This window comes from Falco cherrug, chromosome 15 (genome assembly GCF_023634085.1).
Source record: "Falco cherrug isolate bFalChe1 chromosome 15, bFalChe1.pri, whole genome shotgun sequence".
NCBI classification, from domain to species: Eukaryota; Metazoa; Chordata; class Aves; order Falconiformes; family Falconidae; genus Falco; species Falco cherrug.
The window spans coordinates 12,866,142-12,883,473 of NC_073711.1; the positions used below are offsets into that span (position 1 = coordinate 12,866,142).

Genomic DNA, 17,332 nt, shown 5'->3' on the forward strand with positions numbered 1-17,332 from the left:
AGATCTCAGCCTTTGCCTTTTCTGTGTACACCAACCACAGGCTTTTCTTTAATTCAGAGCCCACTTGCTGGCTGGAGTGGGAAACTGCCTGTGTCCTCGGGACTTGCTGCAAAGGGTCGCATCTGGCCAAGACCTGCTGTTGCTGGAGAGCACTAAGCCCTCCTCTCAAGATGGCAGTCTTTTAGCTAAAAAACAAAGCATGTGTTTCCTCAGGCTTGCTGGCAATGTTGGCTGCAAAATCTCTGGAAACCCAGGGGCTGGCAGGCTGGGAGGAGATGGAGGCAGGTGTGAGAGTTGCTGCAGTGCAGCTGCTACACCTGGTGTTCTACAGCAGGTTCCCACTTGCTGTGACACTGGGATCTCTGCAGAATGATTTTTGCAAGCCTGTCATGGGGGTCAGGATGCTTTTATTTTCTTTTTTTTTATTTTCCCCCACTCAGGACCCTACTGCAAGGCCTCCTAGGCATCCTGGCCCTCCAACAATTCCCCATCCTGGTGGCTAGTGCGTGAGTGCCCCCTGGACTGGCACTACCCTTCCAGCTGCCCAGCTGGGAGCAGATGGGCTGCCTCTGCTTCTCTCAGCTTTTTTCTCCCCGTGAAGGTGGTGGGGTTTTTCCCCATATGCATCCCAGCTCATCTGGTCTGTGCTGACTGCCCCCCAGGCTTTCTCCTACGGAATGCAAGAGCCCCAGCTCAGAAGCAAGGGCTGCCCCTTGCCTGCCCGGGTTGCTGCTGCAGTGACCAGCTCTCCCCAGGAGGCACCGTGGCTGGAGCCAGTGCAGCTGTGGGTTGCGTGTGGTGGCAAAGCATTGCCCACAGCTGTGAAAATACAGTGTTATTTTTATCCCAAGGGCTGGCTTGCTGAAACGAGTTCTGCTTCATCAGCTGGTGGGATGCATCCCTGGGCACATGCACAGGGCACAGCTGTCCCCATGGCTGCTGGGCACCTGCTGCTGGGGAGGATTTGGGGCTGGGACAGTGGCCCTGGGGTCACCTGGTGGTGCCATGAGGACTGCCCTGCTGCCCTTCATTGCTGGCAGCGAGGTGTGGGGAGCAGCGGTGGCAGCTGGGCTGGGTGTGCTGGGGGTGTGTGCGCTACTGCAGCGTGTGTGCAGGCACAGGGTGTGTATGAGTCCCGAGTGGCTGGGGGGGTGTGTGGAAGGGGGGGTGCAGGGCTGTGTGTGGGCAGGGTGTGAGCAAGGGTGGATGTGTGCAGGAGTGGATGCATGTGGGCTGTGCCTTTGCAGGGCTGTGTGTGCATACAGGGTGTGTGCAGGGCTGTGCGTGTGTGCAGCGCTGGGTGTGCGCGGGCTCTGCGTGTGCAGGGCCCGCGGGAGCCGTGCCCGCCCCTCCCCCCCCCCCCCGCCCCGCGCGGGGCACCTCGGGAGCGGCAGTTCCCCCCCGGGGTCGCGCGGCCGCGGCAGCCAGCGGGCGGACTGCACTTCCCAGCAGGCCTAGCGGGCGGCGCGCAGCCAATGGGCGCACGGGCTGGGCGGCGGCCGGGGTATATAAAGCGCCGCCCCGCACCGCGCGGTCCAGCCTCACCTGGGAGCGCAGCGGAGCGGGACGTAGCGGGCAGCGGCGGCAGGTACGGCGGCGGCGCTCTCGCCGCGGGGCAGCCGGTGCGTGCGGGCTGTGCCGGGGATGGGGGGTGCCGCACGTAGGGCTGCTGCCAGGCGAGGGGCGCCCCGTGTACGGGGGCTGCGGGCGGGGGGGGTCGCGGGGTGGGGACGGTCAGCGTGCGGCGGGGAGCGCGGCTGGGGCGGGCTCCCGCGGGGGATGCGGGAGGTGCCCCCGCCGGTGCGGGGCTGCCCGGAGCCGGGGAGCGGCGCGGTGCCCGGGGCGGCGGCGCGCCCCGCCCTGCGCTATTGTCCGCGGCGGAGGCCGGGCGGGGGGGCCGGGCGGGCCGCCCATTGTCTGCTGAGCCCCGTCCCCGGAGACACCCCCGGGCACCTCCGCTGACCTCGGGGGACGGGGCGTGGGGTGTCTCGCAGGCAAAATGTGCGACAAGCCAGACCTCTCGGAGGTGGAGAAATTCGACAAGAAGAAGCTGAAGAAAACCAACACGGAGGAGAAGAACACGCTGCCCTCCAAGGAGAGTAAGTGCGGCCGGGGCCGGGCAGCGCTTGGCTGTGCGGGGGGCACGTGTGGCCCGCGGCGCCCCCGGGTGCGGGTCTCACCGCCCGGGCGGCCGGCAGAGGGAGGTGGGCTGGGGTGGTCAGGCTCTGTCCCAGGGGAGGCCGCTGGCCCCGAGGTGAGCGGTCAGGGTACAGCCCTCTGGGGTGGCGGAGTGGCGGAGGGCTGCTGCCTGAGCTGCTGCCTCGGGCCATGGCTTCCTGAGGAGAGCTGAAGGCAGGTGCCCAATTTGCTGTCACACCCGTGTGTGTCATCACCTTCAGACTTGAGGTGTTTGTCTACCCTGCTTGTGGTCAAATTACAAAACTGGGTGCGAGGGCCTTAGTGATGGCTCTGCAACCTTCTCCAGTAGGTGTTTCCACAAAAAAGCACCGGAGATTAATGGACCTCTCTTCTCTTGCAGCTATTGAGCAGGAGAAGGAATGTGTGAAGTCTTCCTAGAGTGAGATGGCCTGGCAGGAAGAGCTACTACTTGATTTTTTTGCTTTGAATTAATCATGTGTGGGGTTTTTGTTTGGTCTTTTTTTTGTTTTTAATTTACATCATGTGTAGAAAACGGCTCCATCGCCTAATCCACTGTCCCACCTTGCTGGCAGCTTTGGCGGGTGGGTGGAACAAAGCATGGCCCTCTCAGTCCATCAGTAGCCTGGCCCAACTCCATCTCTGCTGCTCAGCCAACTCCTGTTGACAGCACTGATCTTGCTGTAATGCAGTGGGGAGGTGAGCAAGGGCTATAGAGGCTCCTGGGGACGGTCCCCTTCTGCCTTGGGGAGTGGGGATCCTTTCTGGCCTGACCTATGGCCTGGGTCTGTCTCACATAGTCTTCACCAACAGCATTTTGTAGCCTCACTCACAGTTTTTTGTCTTCCTTGGGGGGGGAAAAATGATAAGTTTATTATAAAATAAAAAATGTAATGACCTACCTGTGGCTTGTGGCTTCTTCTCTGTTAAAAGTTCAGGCTGCAGCCTGGCTTGCCCTTGGTGGTGGGAAGGTCTTTGCTTGCTGTTGTTCTTACAGGATGGTTCCTTGCAGAGCGAGTCTGGCTTGGTGTTTGTGTACAGCTCGGTCCCTGTGGCCTGGGGGAGACCAGAGCCATGAGCATTGCTGGTGTGGTGAGGGGGCTGGGGTCTCAGCTGGTTAAGGCCACTGTGTTCTACTAGCAATCCCACCATCATAGCAGTTTGTTGCTGCACCCTCAAGTAGAGGCTAACCTGAGCCTTCCTACCTGAAGGCTGAGCCTCCTGCTTCAAAGAGGTTGGTGTCCCCTGCCTAGAATATAATTTGTGGAGCTGGGCTGGCTCCTCACCTGTGCAGCTGGAGAAATACCTGTGCTGGCAGTGTGGATGCTGGCCTGAGTCCTGCTGGTGCTGCAGCCAGGCTGGCTCAGTCCACACGGTTCTCAGAGCAAATCTCCCCTCGCTGCCTGGCACAGCCCTTTGCTTCACCTTGAGCCAACTTCGGCTCCTGCCCTTGGTTGAAGGAGGTTTTTGCAGCCTTGTAAGGACAGATTAATGCAGTAGATCCCTTGGGTACCCTCTAGGCTGATCCCAACCCTGCCCTGCAGAAGTGGAGATCCCTGTGTCCTGCAGTCAACCTCCAGCACAGTGTGGGCAAGGGGGAGCTGGATGGAGTCTGACACTGCCTCCAGGTCTATGGTGAGGTTTCCTGGGTGCTGCCTGGATTTCCTCACCTCCACCCAGCCTGCAGGGTGACTGAACAGGCTGCTTATGGAGGAGGTGGAGGCAGACTGGCCAACTAGCAGTTTTGGCCAGTGTCCCCAGTGAGCCTTGTTAACTGGAAACAAACAGGGCTGTTGTGCCTGTCTGGACATGGTGCCTATCTGCCTACTACCTCCACCCACATCGCCTGCAAAGGGCTGCAAATAACACTGCTTGTGTGGCTGCAACTGCCTTCACCCTTAAAAAGCGGAATTGAAAGAGCTGAAGGTAAGAGGCTGGTGTTGCTGCGCTGTCAGGACAGCATGTGGGGTTTTCTGTGGGAAGAGGGCGGTGGGGAGCGATGCTGAGGCCAGCTGGGGCTGCTGCTACACTGGGCTGAGCACTAGGTAGCCCAGCACATGCCAGGGTGTCCATGCCCCTTCAGCATCCTAATGTTCCCAGGACAGCACCCTATCCTGGATGTGGGAAACCTTTTCCCGGTGCCAACTGCTGGTGCAGGCTGTCAGGGTGGCAGCAGCCGCTCATTGCCCCGACGGAGCTTGCCCCTTCCTGGTAGTGGTCGTTCTTGCCAGGCAGGGCAGGCTCAGCTCTGTGCTGGGGAGCAGGCAGCAGGCCTCTTTGGACCCTTCTGTGAAAGCAGAAGGTAGAAAAGTCATGTCAGCAAGAGTTGGGCTTTGGAGCGGCAGACAGGGCTCACAGACCATTAAAGGTTAAGGAACTGCTTCAGCATTTCCACCTCCTGCAGAGATGCTTTGCAATCCCTTGGCCACTTGATGCACCCAGGCTGGGAATTGGGTCAAACCCGGAGGTAAAGCCATCCTGAGCCCTTTCCCCATCCCCGAAAGCCAGAGCATGAGCTGAACCAGTTGAAGCTTTTGGCATGGAAACTCAAAGTGGCAGAGCTGACCCCCTCTCCTCGGTGGGACTTCTGGGGATAGTGAGGTCTTGGCGGCTGCTCACGGTACCGTGGCTGCTCCCAACACTGCCCCAGTGCCTCTCCCTCCTGCACACTCTTAGCCACACTGCAATGGGCCACGCTGCACACACAGAAAACCATTGGTCAAGTTAACTCCCCCTGAGTCATTTGGACCCCTGCAAGGTCACAGCATGAGTGTCCCATCCCTGGCACTGTCATGCTCACAAAAACCTCCTCACCCCGTGCTGCACACATGGACAGCAGAGACTTGGCCCAGGGGGGTGCCAGGTGCCCCAGGCACCTGCTGATTGTAGTTGCCTCAGGTGATAGGGTTGATGGCTCCAGGAGCCAGCAATGCTCCAGCACTGGCCCTGAGCCTGCGGCACTGGTCCGTGGGACCACCTTGCTGCATCCTGGGGACCCATGGGGTGAGAACAGGGGTGCTGATGCACCTAGGTTTAGGTTGCTTTTTTACTGTGGCCACCCCAGGGATGCAGCGATGCAAGTTTAGATAGACATGGGATTAATGCCCTAAGGAAACCACTCCAGGGCCTGGCAGCCTCAGCACAGGCCCAGGAACAACGGTTGGAGTTGGGGGCAGCTCCCCAGCCCCAGCAAACCCATCTCGGTGGGTCATATGGCTGATGTGGCTGTGCCCACCTAAAATGAGGGCAGCCCCAAGCACTTCTCCCATCTCCACCCCTACCAGAATGGTACATGGAGAAGTAGCAGATACATTGCCCAAACCCTGTATCCTCAGGTCTGAGGATGAAGAGAAAGTTGTTTTGCAACTCCGTACCCAAAATGTCCTTGTTGTAAGCAGAGGATCAGCTAGTAAGGTGAGAAACATTACAGAAAAGCCCTTTATATCAACACTTTCCCTCCTTCCCTGCCCCAGACCCCCCTTTTTCACCCTGGCACGTATGGGCACACAGCTGCCAGTGGTGTGGGAGGCCAGGACACTTGCCAGGCTGATGTCCCCTAGAAATGTGGTGGCTCCAGCAGGATGGGCAGCTCGGGCAGCATGGGCTGCCTCAGCAGCCACCCATGCACAAAGGATGCCATCCCAGGAGGTCTTCCTGGCAGGGCTTGATGCCGCCCTCCCTTGCTGGGCACCAGGTAAGTTTTATGTGTAAGCTCCTCCTGGCAATATCTATGCCTCTCCCCAGCTGAGGCCTATCCCGCTGCTCCCAGGGCAGGTTCCTTCCACCTCGATCAGGTGGTGAGCTGTGGCCAGCACTGCAGAGGAGGGAGGAGGAGGAAGCTGAGTCACCAGCAGGAGGAATTTGGGCAAATACCTGGTGATCAGCAGCACAGGGTGAATTCAGTTCAGAGCTTGTGGCTGCGATGGGCTCCTGCCCTGCTGCTGCTCCATCCCCTCTGACTCAGCCAGGAGAGGATGTGGCCCCATAGATGCTTGTGTGAAGGATCACAACCCCATCTCTCAGGAGGTGCCTTAGTCAGCTTGTGCATGGCCCCACACCAGGCAACCCGGTGTCCCCCTCCTCCCAGCCGTGCACCCACCCTGCCAGGCTGTGGCACCCTCTGCGCATCCTGCAGCACCACTGGTGCTGGTTTGTTGTGCAGGTGGCCCAGTGCGAGGGAGGCTGTTGCGTGCTGGCAGCCGGGGTTTTCCCTTGGCCACTCTCCATCTGGCAGCCCCCAGAGCTGCAGCAGAAAGTGGTGAGAGCCAAGAGGTGGTGGTGACCAGGGTCTGGGGCAGCTCCTGGGTTTGGACAGCAGGGAATTGCCAGCTCCAGCCCACACTGCCCACACTTGGACAGTCGGTCCAAGCAAACGTCCCCTTGGAAGGTGTGGGTTTATCACCAGAGCAAACAGGATAAGGCAAAGCCAGCCCATGCGGCTGGACAGATGCTGCAGCTCTCCCATGTCCTGGTCACACACACCCCCCCTTCACGACTCCCTGCATCCCCAGGGAAAATGTGTCACTGCCTCTGAGTCACTCGGGTCAGCCCTTCCCCATCAGGTGTCCCCTGCCCGGGTGGATGCACTGCCAAGGGCAGAGCTCAAACACTGTGGTGGCAGTGGTGGAGAGAGGGGGCGAGGGGGCAGCAAGCACAAGCTGCCAGGGAAAACCTCTGCTGGGAGTTGTTAGGGAGAATATATGCCTGAATGTGTGCATGCATGGGGGTAGGTATATGTTTGGCTTTCAAAGGGGAAAGCAGAAGAGACTGAGCAGTAACAGGGAAATGAAAGTGTTGTGCGAGCTGGTGACTGTGGTCCTTTGGGAATGGAGCTGATGGGAGGCCACCACAGGGTGGGAGAGCACGTATGACATGGCACTGTAGGTCAGACAGTCCCCTCGGGACACTCAGTGACACAGGGAGAGGATTAACAGACAAGTTGTCCCCATCCTGTGGCAGGGAGCGATGCCATGCTGGGGAGCCCCCATGGCCCTGAGGCAGGAAAGCCACCATCCCTGACCAGTGGCTGCAAAGGCACCAGCACAGCGAGCCAGGAACCTTCAGACAGCCACACTGGTAAACTCACCTGTAGGCTGTGTGGTGGCTGGCAGAGCTGAGCCGCCACACTCAGCACACGCCAACACCACCCCTAGAAGCAGAGAAGTTATTGCTGCTCTCGAAATAATGCCCAGGAGGTCAGGTTTACCGGCAGGAGCTTACTTATCTCCTGCCAGAGAGGACTCAGCCTGACTAATGATGAACCAGGAGTGCTCAGAGCTTCCTGCCCTCTCCTCCGGAGCCCCAGCAAGGACCAGGCTCCTGCCAGCATTCAGGTCTAAATAAAGCTGGGAGTTATGCACTGAGCCACCCCACACCCTCCCAGGCTCCCCGCATTTGCTCAGGTTGTTGCCGGTGCAGGGTGCAGGTGGGAGCAGCTTTGCTGCGTGCCTTTGCCAAGTGGCGTGTGTGTTGTTGGCGCCTGGGGCTGCTGAGCCCTTCGGTGGCTCACAGCCTGCTCCCAAGCAGCAGCCAGAATTAATTGCTCATTTCTGTCCCCCCCCAGTTGCATTCTGCAGATTCCCGTGGGCCCATGGGGCTGTGCTGGGAGCTGCAGGAGCACATGCTCCTGCGGGGGGATACAGCTGTGGTGTCATGCAGCAGTGCCCGCATTTGTGCCCGAGCCGGGGCAGCTGATGGAGGAGTGCTTTATTTTAGGAAGCAGCTGGCTCACACAGGAGACATTGTTTATCGTCTTTCTTCCCCCTGGTGCTTTATTACAAAGGATTATGGCATGAAAAGCCATTTTGTTTCCCTGCTCCCAATGCATAGCCCCCACTTTGTGATTTATTCCTCTCTACAGGCAGCAGCTGCAGTACGGCACCCCAGGGCGCTGGGAGGAGACAAGATGGGGGCTCAAACCCATGGCAGTGATGGCAGCAGGGATGCATCCAGCACCCAGGCTGTGGCACGGCTGGCTGGGGTTTGCCAGGAGTGCCTGAGACTGCTATCGACTGCGCAAGTGCCTGCATGATGTGAGGAAACCTCAAGGGGTAGAAAAACAAAATCAAAGCCTTTCCATGGTGGGTGTCAACTGTGAGGTGGCATCGCCTTGCTTTGTCTGGACAAAGGCAGTGGTTGGTGTCCTCTCTCCAGTGACATTGCTGTCCCCAAGCTGGGTGTGCCACTGCTGGTGCTCGTGGCACCATGTGGTGTCACAGCTCCAAGCCTGCCTGGATGAGCCTGTGGGGGAATGTCCCGCTGCCCATGGGGACCCGGGGACAGCCTGGGTGTGGAGAGCATGGTGCAGGGTACAAGCTGGGCACAGAGGGTGCAGTGCAGGACAGAAGCAGGGGGTCAGCGTGGGAACAGGGCCGTTTGTTGCTTCCCCCAAAATCACCTGCGGACAGGGCAGAGGCACCTCCGAAGCAGCAGCAGGAGTGGCTTCCCTCTGGCCCTCTGCCCAAGCGCTTTCCTTGCCAAGAGGCAGCAGCCGGGATGCCATGTGCTTCTCTGTCCGCCTCCTCTGTCCCTGCTGCCACAAAGCCCACTCTGCCGTTGAGTGCCTTTGCTGCAAACCCTGGAGCAGAGCCCGTGCAGCAGGGGCCAGGCTCCCCCCTGCAAGGCCACAAGCTGGTGCCTGCCAGCCGCCTCTGCAGCTTTCCAGGAGCCAGTGCAGGAGCGATGGGCAGCAGATAAGCCTGTTGCAACAGATGCCTTGTGCTGCTTCCCAAAGCCCCAGCCTGCCTGTTCACCTACATCAGGGTAAAATTATGGCTGGTGCTTCCTTCTGTGGTGCTGCCTGCTCTGCTACCCTGTCACCCCACACATCCCTCACAACCAGCCAAGGGGCTCTGGGGGTGAGCTGGGAAGGGCTGAAGAGGTCATGACAAAGGCTGTGGCAGTGGCACGCAGCTCATGGTGACACTGCTAGCCGCAGGGCTGCGGTCGAGCTGGGGCAAGACCCTGCTTGCAGTGTTGTGTCTCAGGGAGGTGGCTCAGCAGCCCAGGCACATTCCTCTCCCTGCTCCCTCAGCCCAGCTCCCGAAAACAGCACAGGGCACTTCTTTAGGGCAGCTTGAGCTGTGTGGGGTACAGGGGGATGCCTTGGCGGGGGGGGGGGGAGAGGCTTCCCCGGCTTTGCTCTGGCTATGTTGGTCCTGGGGTGGAAACTGGTGTTGGGGTGCCTGGAAGCCTGTGCTCAGAGCCATGGGCTCCGGGGAGATGGGGGTGGCCAAGGCTAGGGGTGGCAGGGCTGTTTGGGGGGGAAGTGCTGGGGGTGTTTCAGAGTGGGTGCCATGGGCTGGAGCTGCTACCAGGTACTGGCCTTGGAGAAGCAGCTGCAGAGCCGGGCTCTGGAACAAAGGAAGAGGCCCAAGCCCCAGCTGCAGCACAGGATGGGGGATGAGTTCATCAGGGCATGAGCTGGCAGTGCTTTGTGTGGCCATGGGCTGGCAGCAGGGACAAGGCTGTATCAGGGCTCCTCACCTTGGCACCAGCTTCCCCGTGTTTGTCGTAACACTCAGAGCTGGGAGTGAGAGCCAGGTGGCAGGCACATGTGTCGCAGCCTATCTGGACAGGGACGCAGCCAAGCTCAGGGGAGCAAAGCCTCTCTTGCTCCAGGAGCCCGGCGCCTTGCAGAGTCCTTGCTACACTGCCCTGGTGCTGCCCGCACTGCTCTGGCAGTCTGTGCCAGGCACACGGCTCCTGGGCAACGTCCCCATCTCCAGACAAATCCCCTGGTGGTGGTGTCCAGGGCCCGCAGGCAGGATTCTGGCCCTGCAGTGCTGGGGTGATGCCGGCTCTCGGCAGGCTTCCCATGAGTGCAAGGTCATGCCCAGACAAACCTATTCCTGCTTCATCCTTGAGACCAGGGCTCAGGCTCCCAGGCACCATGGGAAGCATCAGCCCTCCCAGCAGCTTCCCACTACCTCCACCCCGCTACTCTCTGCCAGGGAGCTCAGCAGGGAGCCCCACTTCTGCAATTCACCTCCTATTCAATTCTCTCCTTGTCCTGCCAGACTTCCACAGGAGAGGGTCCAGGCTCCCCTCCCCACTGCGTGGCCAAGCAAGCCACACTGCGTTGCGCCACCAGACTGTGCCACCACACTAGGATGGCGGAGCCATGAGACAGTGGCTGTGACACCGTTGGCAACCCATCAAGCCATGGTTAGCCTCCTTGGAGGTCTCCTTTCACTTGTAAAATATATTTATTCCCAAGATGCTGTGCTGGGTCTGGCTGAGATGGAGTTAATTTCCCCCCTACCATCCCTCACAGTGCTGAGCTTGTGCTGGTGGCTGGAGCGGTGCTGATAACACAGGGTGCTTTGGCTGGTGCTGAGCAGCGCTCCCACAGCATCACGGCTGTCTCTCCAGCACTGCCCCCATCACCGCTAGGCTGGGGGTGGGCAAGGTCTTGGGAGGGGACACAAACTGATCAAAGGGATATTCCATACTATATGACCTCTGCTCAGATATAAAAGGTAAGAGAAAGGAGGAGGAGGTGGAAGGCATTCCTTATCAAAATGTTTGTCTTCTGGAACAACCACTATGCATACTGAAGCCCTGCTTCCCGGGAAGTGGCTGGACATCTTTTGTTTGTCTTTGATTCTGCACACAGCCTTTTGCTTTCTTGAACTGACTTTATCTTGACCCACGACTTTTTCCATCTTATTTTCTCCTCCCCTGTCCTGCTGAGGAGGGGAGTGATAGAGTGGCTTGGTGGGCACCTGGCATCCAGCCAAGGTCAACCCACTTACTGCTGCGGGCATTTCGGGCGAGCGGGAGTCAGATTCAAATACTCACAGAGTTCAAGATCTGATCCGTTTATTGTACAAACCAGGTAGACTTTTATAAGGCATTCTATAAGCGTGCAATAATGTGGTTGGCTATTTTACAAGCGTATAATAATATGATTGGTTAACAATTGTTTACTGGGAAGATTTCTGTTTCTGCTTTCTCTGGCACGTAGGCTCCTTTCTGCGGTTTCCCAGCTCCTCTTATCACGTCCCGTTGGCCTTGCTTTTGAGCAAACATCTGCAATTTGCTCCTTTTTCTTCATCCCACTGTTCTGGCCGTAACCTCGTCTTATTTCTTCAGTATTTTTCCACTTGCTTCAGAGTTCAGTATAATCATTCAATACAGCAAGAGCCCCAACACCTCCCCCTTTCTTTTTAAATACAGCATTAATATTACGTTCCACACAGCTCTGAAAACATTGTAAAAGGCAAGGCACTAAAAGTAACAAAAGAATAACAAACAACAATATAGACAGACCTTGTTTCAATAAATCCCTCAACCACCCTCAATTCTTGTTGAGGTAAATAAATTGATACATTTAAACGGTAAATCAACTGTTGCAAAAAATACATATTTTTAACAAGTGTAGTATTCCACCAGGTACAGTTATCACTAAAGCCAAAATTCGTGTCATTATACTTCTTATCTAACCAACCCCAATATGATTGATTTATAGCCGTATAGTTTACTCCCAAAGGCTCAAAAGCTAGTTCAAAGCAGAAACGCATTTCTTGTAGGTGACATCTGAAGCACTTTTTTTCCTTTTTTTTTTTCTTTTTTTTTTTTTTCCTTTTTTTTTTCTTTTTTTTTCTTTTTTTTTCTTTTTTTTTCTTTTTTTTTTCTTTCTTTTTTTTTTCTTTTTTCTTTCTTTTTTTTTCTTTTTTCTTTCTTTTTTCTCTTTTTTTTTTTCTTTCTTTTTTTTTCTTTTTTCTTTTTTTTTTCTCTTTTTTTCTTTCTTTTTTTTTTTCTTTTTTCTTTTTTTTTTTTTTTCCTTTTTTTTTTTCCTTTCTTTTTTTTTTTTTTTTTTTTTTTTTTTTTTTTTTGGGGGGGGGGGGGAGGGGTTTGTAATCAAGTCCGTATTTTTCCTTGAGAAGCTTAAGCTGTTCCTCTTGTTTCAGGAGAGTTTCCAACTCTGATTTGTCGAATAGGTCCGTATTTCCCAAATAAATCATACATTTCCTCCGCTGTGATTTTATACGGCAGGTTCCGAATATAAAGGATCCGATTGACCTCTGGGGGCAGCCAGATGTTAGCTCGCTTGGCCGCTTGCATCGCCATGGCGCCGATCGGAGCGGGGGGGGGGGTGGAGGGGGGGGGGGGGGGTGCCGCCTTGGAGAGAAACCGCGGCCGGGACGGGGCCTGCCGGGCCGCACGCCGCCGCTCGCCGCTTGTTCCTTTTCAGGACACCAGGGTGGTAATTGCGCGACCATACCCCGTACAGCTCGATACGTGCGAGCCAAAGTCTTTACCCCCTTAGTCCCAACTTGCACAGATTCCCATAAGTCCTCTCCTACTTTCTTCCATGTTTCATTATTATATATATCTTGCATAGAAGCAAGGTAACCACGGCGGCGACTCCAACATAGCAGATCAACTACTGCCTGCCGTGAGACTGGCGTTTCAGTTTTTTCTGCCAGTTTCATCAAACTGTCTACGATTGCTTTTTCCACCACTGATGCAGTGATTCCCATCCTGCTTAAATTTCCTGACTCACCGGTCAGCCGTGCACGTTCCGCCTTTCTTCGGGCGCCCAGCTCTCTCTCCGCTGGCAGCAGGATCCTCGCCGGCTCCGCAGCTTGTAACACGATCCTTAATGAATCTTCCTGACTTTTAACCGATCCTGTCGACCCTCATCGGATCACGTCGGGGGTCACCAGATGCTGCGGGCATTTCGGGCGAGCGGGAGTCAGATTCAAATACTCACAGAGTTCAAGATCTGATCCGTTTATTGTACAAACCAGGTAGACTTTTATAAGGCATTCTATAAGCGTGCAATAATGTGGTTGGCTATTTTACAAGCGTATAATAATATGATTGGTTAACAATTGTTTACTGGGAAGATTTCTGTTTCTGCTTTCTCTGGCACGTAGGCTCCTTTCTGCGGTTTCCCAGCTCCTCTTATCACGTCCCGTTGGCCTTGCTTTTGAGCAAACATCTGCAATTTGCTCCTTTTTCTTCATCCCACTGTTCTGGCCGTAACCTCGTCTTATTTCTTCAGTATTTTTCCACTTGCTTCAGAGTTCAGTATAATCATTCAATACAGCAAGAGCCCCAACAACTTACAGTCCTTTTTGGTGCCCAGTGTAAGGCAGGAGACAACAGCAGTTTTGTAGTAAGTGTGCTATAGCTATAGTAGTCGTTAAGTAGTAAGCTTCTGCATGGGTCATGGAGTTTTTTTGGCTGCGCTGCTTGTTTTGCTGAGCTTGGGAACGTGTTAGTACAAACAATGGCTGTGTGCTTTGCCCTGGCATTGGTGGCCTTGCTGTGCTGGGGGAGCTGTCTTGTGGAAAGGGTGAGGGAATGCATCTCCCTCTTCCTGCCTGGGATTGATGTGGGTGGTTTTATGGTGCAGGCTCCTGAGGTCCTTGCTCACCCTTATGTGAGCTGTTTAACATTACTAACACTTAACATATTATGGGGGTTGTGGAATGTGGTGTCATCCTGCTGTAGGAGAAGACAACTTTTGGGTGAGGTGATGCTGAAGCATGCCCTGAGGCGGCTGGTCCCTGGGTGGCAGGGGTCCCTGGGTGGCAGGGGTCCCTGGGTGGCAGGGTGCATGGAAAGATTTGGGTAGGTGCCTGGCGTGGTTATCACCTCCCGTAGCCTGGGACTTTACACCCGAGCAGGCAAACTGATGTGCCACTGGATAGAAGGGTGCCTTGCCTACCAGTAAAAACCAGCAGCTTCTAGCACTGCTGGGGCTTGGCCTGTGCCTGCCGAGCTGCAGTTCGGTACTGTCAGAGGACTGTGATTAAGGCAGGGACCCACACCACCTCTGAGAACACCTTGACTAAGGCTGGGATGCAAACTACACCTGAGGGCATGATGGTAGAGATAGGGATCCAGACCACATCTGAGGACACCATGGTTGAGGTGGGGACCCAAACAACAACAACTACAGTAATTGTCCCCGTAGTGAAAAAGAAACGGACAAGGAGGTCAGTGGGTCCATATCACCAATGAGTAAGAGAGGAGGAGGAAGAGGAAGGGTTTAATCAAGAAGCTGGTCCTTTGGCAAGGAAATTGAACGAAGGAGTGAGGGAATTCAGGTAAGAAATAGGAACCTACCTGGTCTCTGTCTCTGACCTCATCAGAACTTTGAGACATGTGGAAGGAGTACAGCCGCCAGCTGGGTGAGTGGATTGCTGCCTGGCGGCTCCGATGCTGGGGCAATGGGGCTGACGGTCAGCAAATGGAATGCAGGGAAGCCCAGCAGCTGGGATCCCTTGCTAGGAACCAGGGAATTGAGAGAGGAATTGGAAAAGAAGCAGCAATTTGCAGTTTCTGGAGGCAACTCCTCTTGAGTTTGAGTGCAAGATACCCATTCAAGCAAAGTCTTGTGAACTCCTCAGGAAAGTGGACTACCACAGCCAAAGACATCCAGTAGCTGAGAGAATTAGCAGTGCTGGAAGTCATCTACAGTGACCTAGACAGTGATGAGGTCTCCAAAGATCCAGAGGATGGCCTGTGCACACAGGCCATGAATCAAAGTGATACTCTTAACAGCTTGGCAGCGATGTATTGTCCAGATATGGATACACCAGCTGTGGAGAGAGTGTCTTCTGGGCTCCAAAACTTTGAAGAAAGTTTCTGTCCCTCTTGACCCCTACAGGCCAGCACCTTGGCTGTCAGGGGCACCCCAAGAGGTCAGTCCCCTCCTGCCCGGGTCAGGGGAAAGGGAGCCCCAGGCACATGCCATGAGCTGCACTCTGGTTCTTCCTGTGTGACAAGGGGGAGGACAATGGGGAGTGGGATGGTGAACCCACCTTCAAGCTGGAAGCCCGTGTATGCAAACTGGGAGGGAAGGCAGCTGTTACAAAGGGGCCACGCAAGGAGCCTGTCAGCTTTGCTGCTGTAGAGACACAAGAAGGCAATCAGCGATCTCCCAGACATAGAAAGACTGAGGTCACCTCCATTGCCCCTGGTGAGGGGACTTCTGGCCTGGCATTGCAAGGGTCAGACAGTGAATACTCTGACCAGGAACAGGAACAGAGGGTCCCTGCCTTTGGCCAGGAGGAGGAAAGGGGTGACTGGGTATGCTGGGCTGTGTGGATTCGATGGCCTGGCACATCAGACCCACAGAAGTATAAGGCTGTGGTAGACGCTGGTGCACGGTGTACGCTGGTGCCATCAGGGTGCAGAGGCACAGAACCCATGCGGATCTCTGGAGTGGCGGGGTGTCAAGAATTGTCTGTATCGGAGGCTGAAGTGAGCTTAACAGGGGTCAGGTGGGAAAAGCACCCCATTGTGACCAGCCCAGAGGTCCCTTGTATTCTTGGCATGACTGCCTCAGGAGAGGGTACTTCAGGGACCCAAGAGGTACCAGTGGGCTTTTGGTGTAGCCACTGTGAACACCGAGAAGATCAAACAGCGATCTACCCTGCCTGGCCTCTTGGAAGATCCCTTCATGGTGGGATTGCTGCGAGTTGAAGAACAGCGGGTGCCAGATGCCACCGGGACGGTGCACTGGTCGCAGTATCACACGAGCTGTGACTTCCTGGCTCCCATCCATGAGCTGATTCATCAACTGGAGAGCCAAGGAATGATCAGCAAGACTCACTCACCCTTTAACAGTCCCACATGGCCAGTGCAAAAGTCTGACGAAGGGTGGAGGTTAGCAGTAGGCTATCGTGGCCTGAACGAACTCACACCACCACCGAGTGCTGCTGAACTGGACATGTTAGAGCTCCAACAGGAACTGGAGTCAAAGGCAGCCAAGCAGTATGCTACAGTTGACAATGCCAATGCATTTTTTTTAATTCCTTTGGCAGCAGAATGCAGGCCACAGTTTGCTTTCACACGGAGGGGTGTCCAAGACACCTGGAACAAACTGTCCCAGGGGTGGAAGCACAGCCCTACCATTTGTCACAGACTAATCCAAAGTGCACTGGAAAAGGGTGATGCCTCTGAACATCTACAATACATTAATGACATCATCGTGTGGGGCAACAAGGCAGAAGAAAAAGAGTAATTCAGATTCTTCTGAAGGCTGGTTTCACCATAAAAAGAAATAAGGTCAAGGGACCTGCAGAGGCAGTTCTCGGATTGAAATGGCAGGATGGACACCATCATGTCCCTGTGGACGTGATCAAGAAGATGGCAACTATGTCTGCAGCAGCTAGCAAGAAGTAAACACAGGCTCTCCTAGGCCTTGTGGGATTCTGGAGAATGCATATTCCAGGTTATAGTCAGCTTGTGAACCCTCTGTATTGACTAACCCAAAAGAACTCTTTTGACTGGGGCCTTGAGCAACAGCAAGCCCTTGAGCATGTCAAACAGGAGACAGCTTGTGCGGTAGCTCTTGGGCCTGTCCAGACAGGGCCAGCTGTGCAAAATGTACTCTGCACTGCAGCTGGGGAGCATGGTCTCACCTGGAGCCTCTGGCAGAAAACATCAGGAGGAACCCAAGGTCGACCATTAGGATTTTGGAACCAGGGATATTGAGGATCAGAAGCCAACCACACCTTGACTGAATAAGACATACTAGAAGCATATGAGGGGGGTCGAGCCGTACAACTTCAGAAGCTGGTACAGAAGCATATCTCCTCTTGGCACTCCGTTGTCCATGCTAAACTGGATGTTAAACATCTCATCTACATGTCATGCAACCAGTGCTACATAGAGTAAATTGGTAGTGTTGATCACACAACAAGCTTGACTGGCAAAACCCAACCACCCAGAAATGCTGGAAGAGATCATGGAGTGGCCATTGCCTGAGGAGGTGGCTTATGCTCAATAACCACCATATAATGAGTTATCAGACGAAAGGCATTATGCTTTGTTTACTGATGGATCCTGTCATGTTGTAGGAAACCATCGGAAGTGGAAAGGTGCTGTGTGGAGTCCCACATGACAAATCGTTGATGCCTCTGAAGAAGATGAGTCAAATCAGTTTGCAGAAGTGAAAGACATCTGAGTAGCCCTAGAGACCGCTGAACAAGAAAAGTGGCCAGTACTGTACTGACTCCTGGATGGTGGCTAATGCCCTATGGGGGTGGCTACAGCAGCAGCAGAAGAGCAAGCAGCATCCCCTGAGGCTTGGTATTTGCCATCCCTGCCCGGTGTGGTCCAGGGCGTCAGGGTATGGCATGGTGCTCTGCAGCAGCCTTAGGGCCCTTCTTGCCTTAGCAGGATCTGTCCTGGCAGCTCTGTCTTGCTC

General features: G+C 55.2%; 1 protein-coding gene across 1 annotated transcript; it reads left to right on the forward strand.

Moving 5' to 3' along the window:
* Positions 1 to 1,446: 1,446 nt before the first annotated feature.
* Positions 1,447 to 3,058, forward strand: LOC102046090 (thymosin beta-15A homolog). The gene is made up of 3 exons (XM_055727787.1): positions 1,447 to 1,588; positions 1,995 to 2,099; positions 2,540 to 3,058. The coding sequence occupies exons 2-3, from the start codon at positions 2,000 to 2,002 to the stop codon at positions 2,575 to 2,577; spliced, it is 138 nt and encodes a 45-aa protein (XP_055583762.1). The 5' UTR covers positions 1,447 to 1,588; positions 1,995 to 1,999; the 3' UTR covers positions 2,578 to 3,058.
* Positions 3,059 to 17,332: the final 14,274 nt, after the last annotated feature.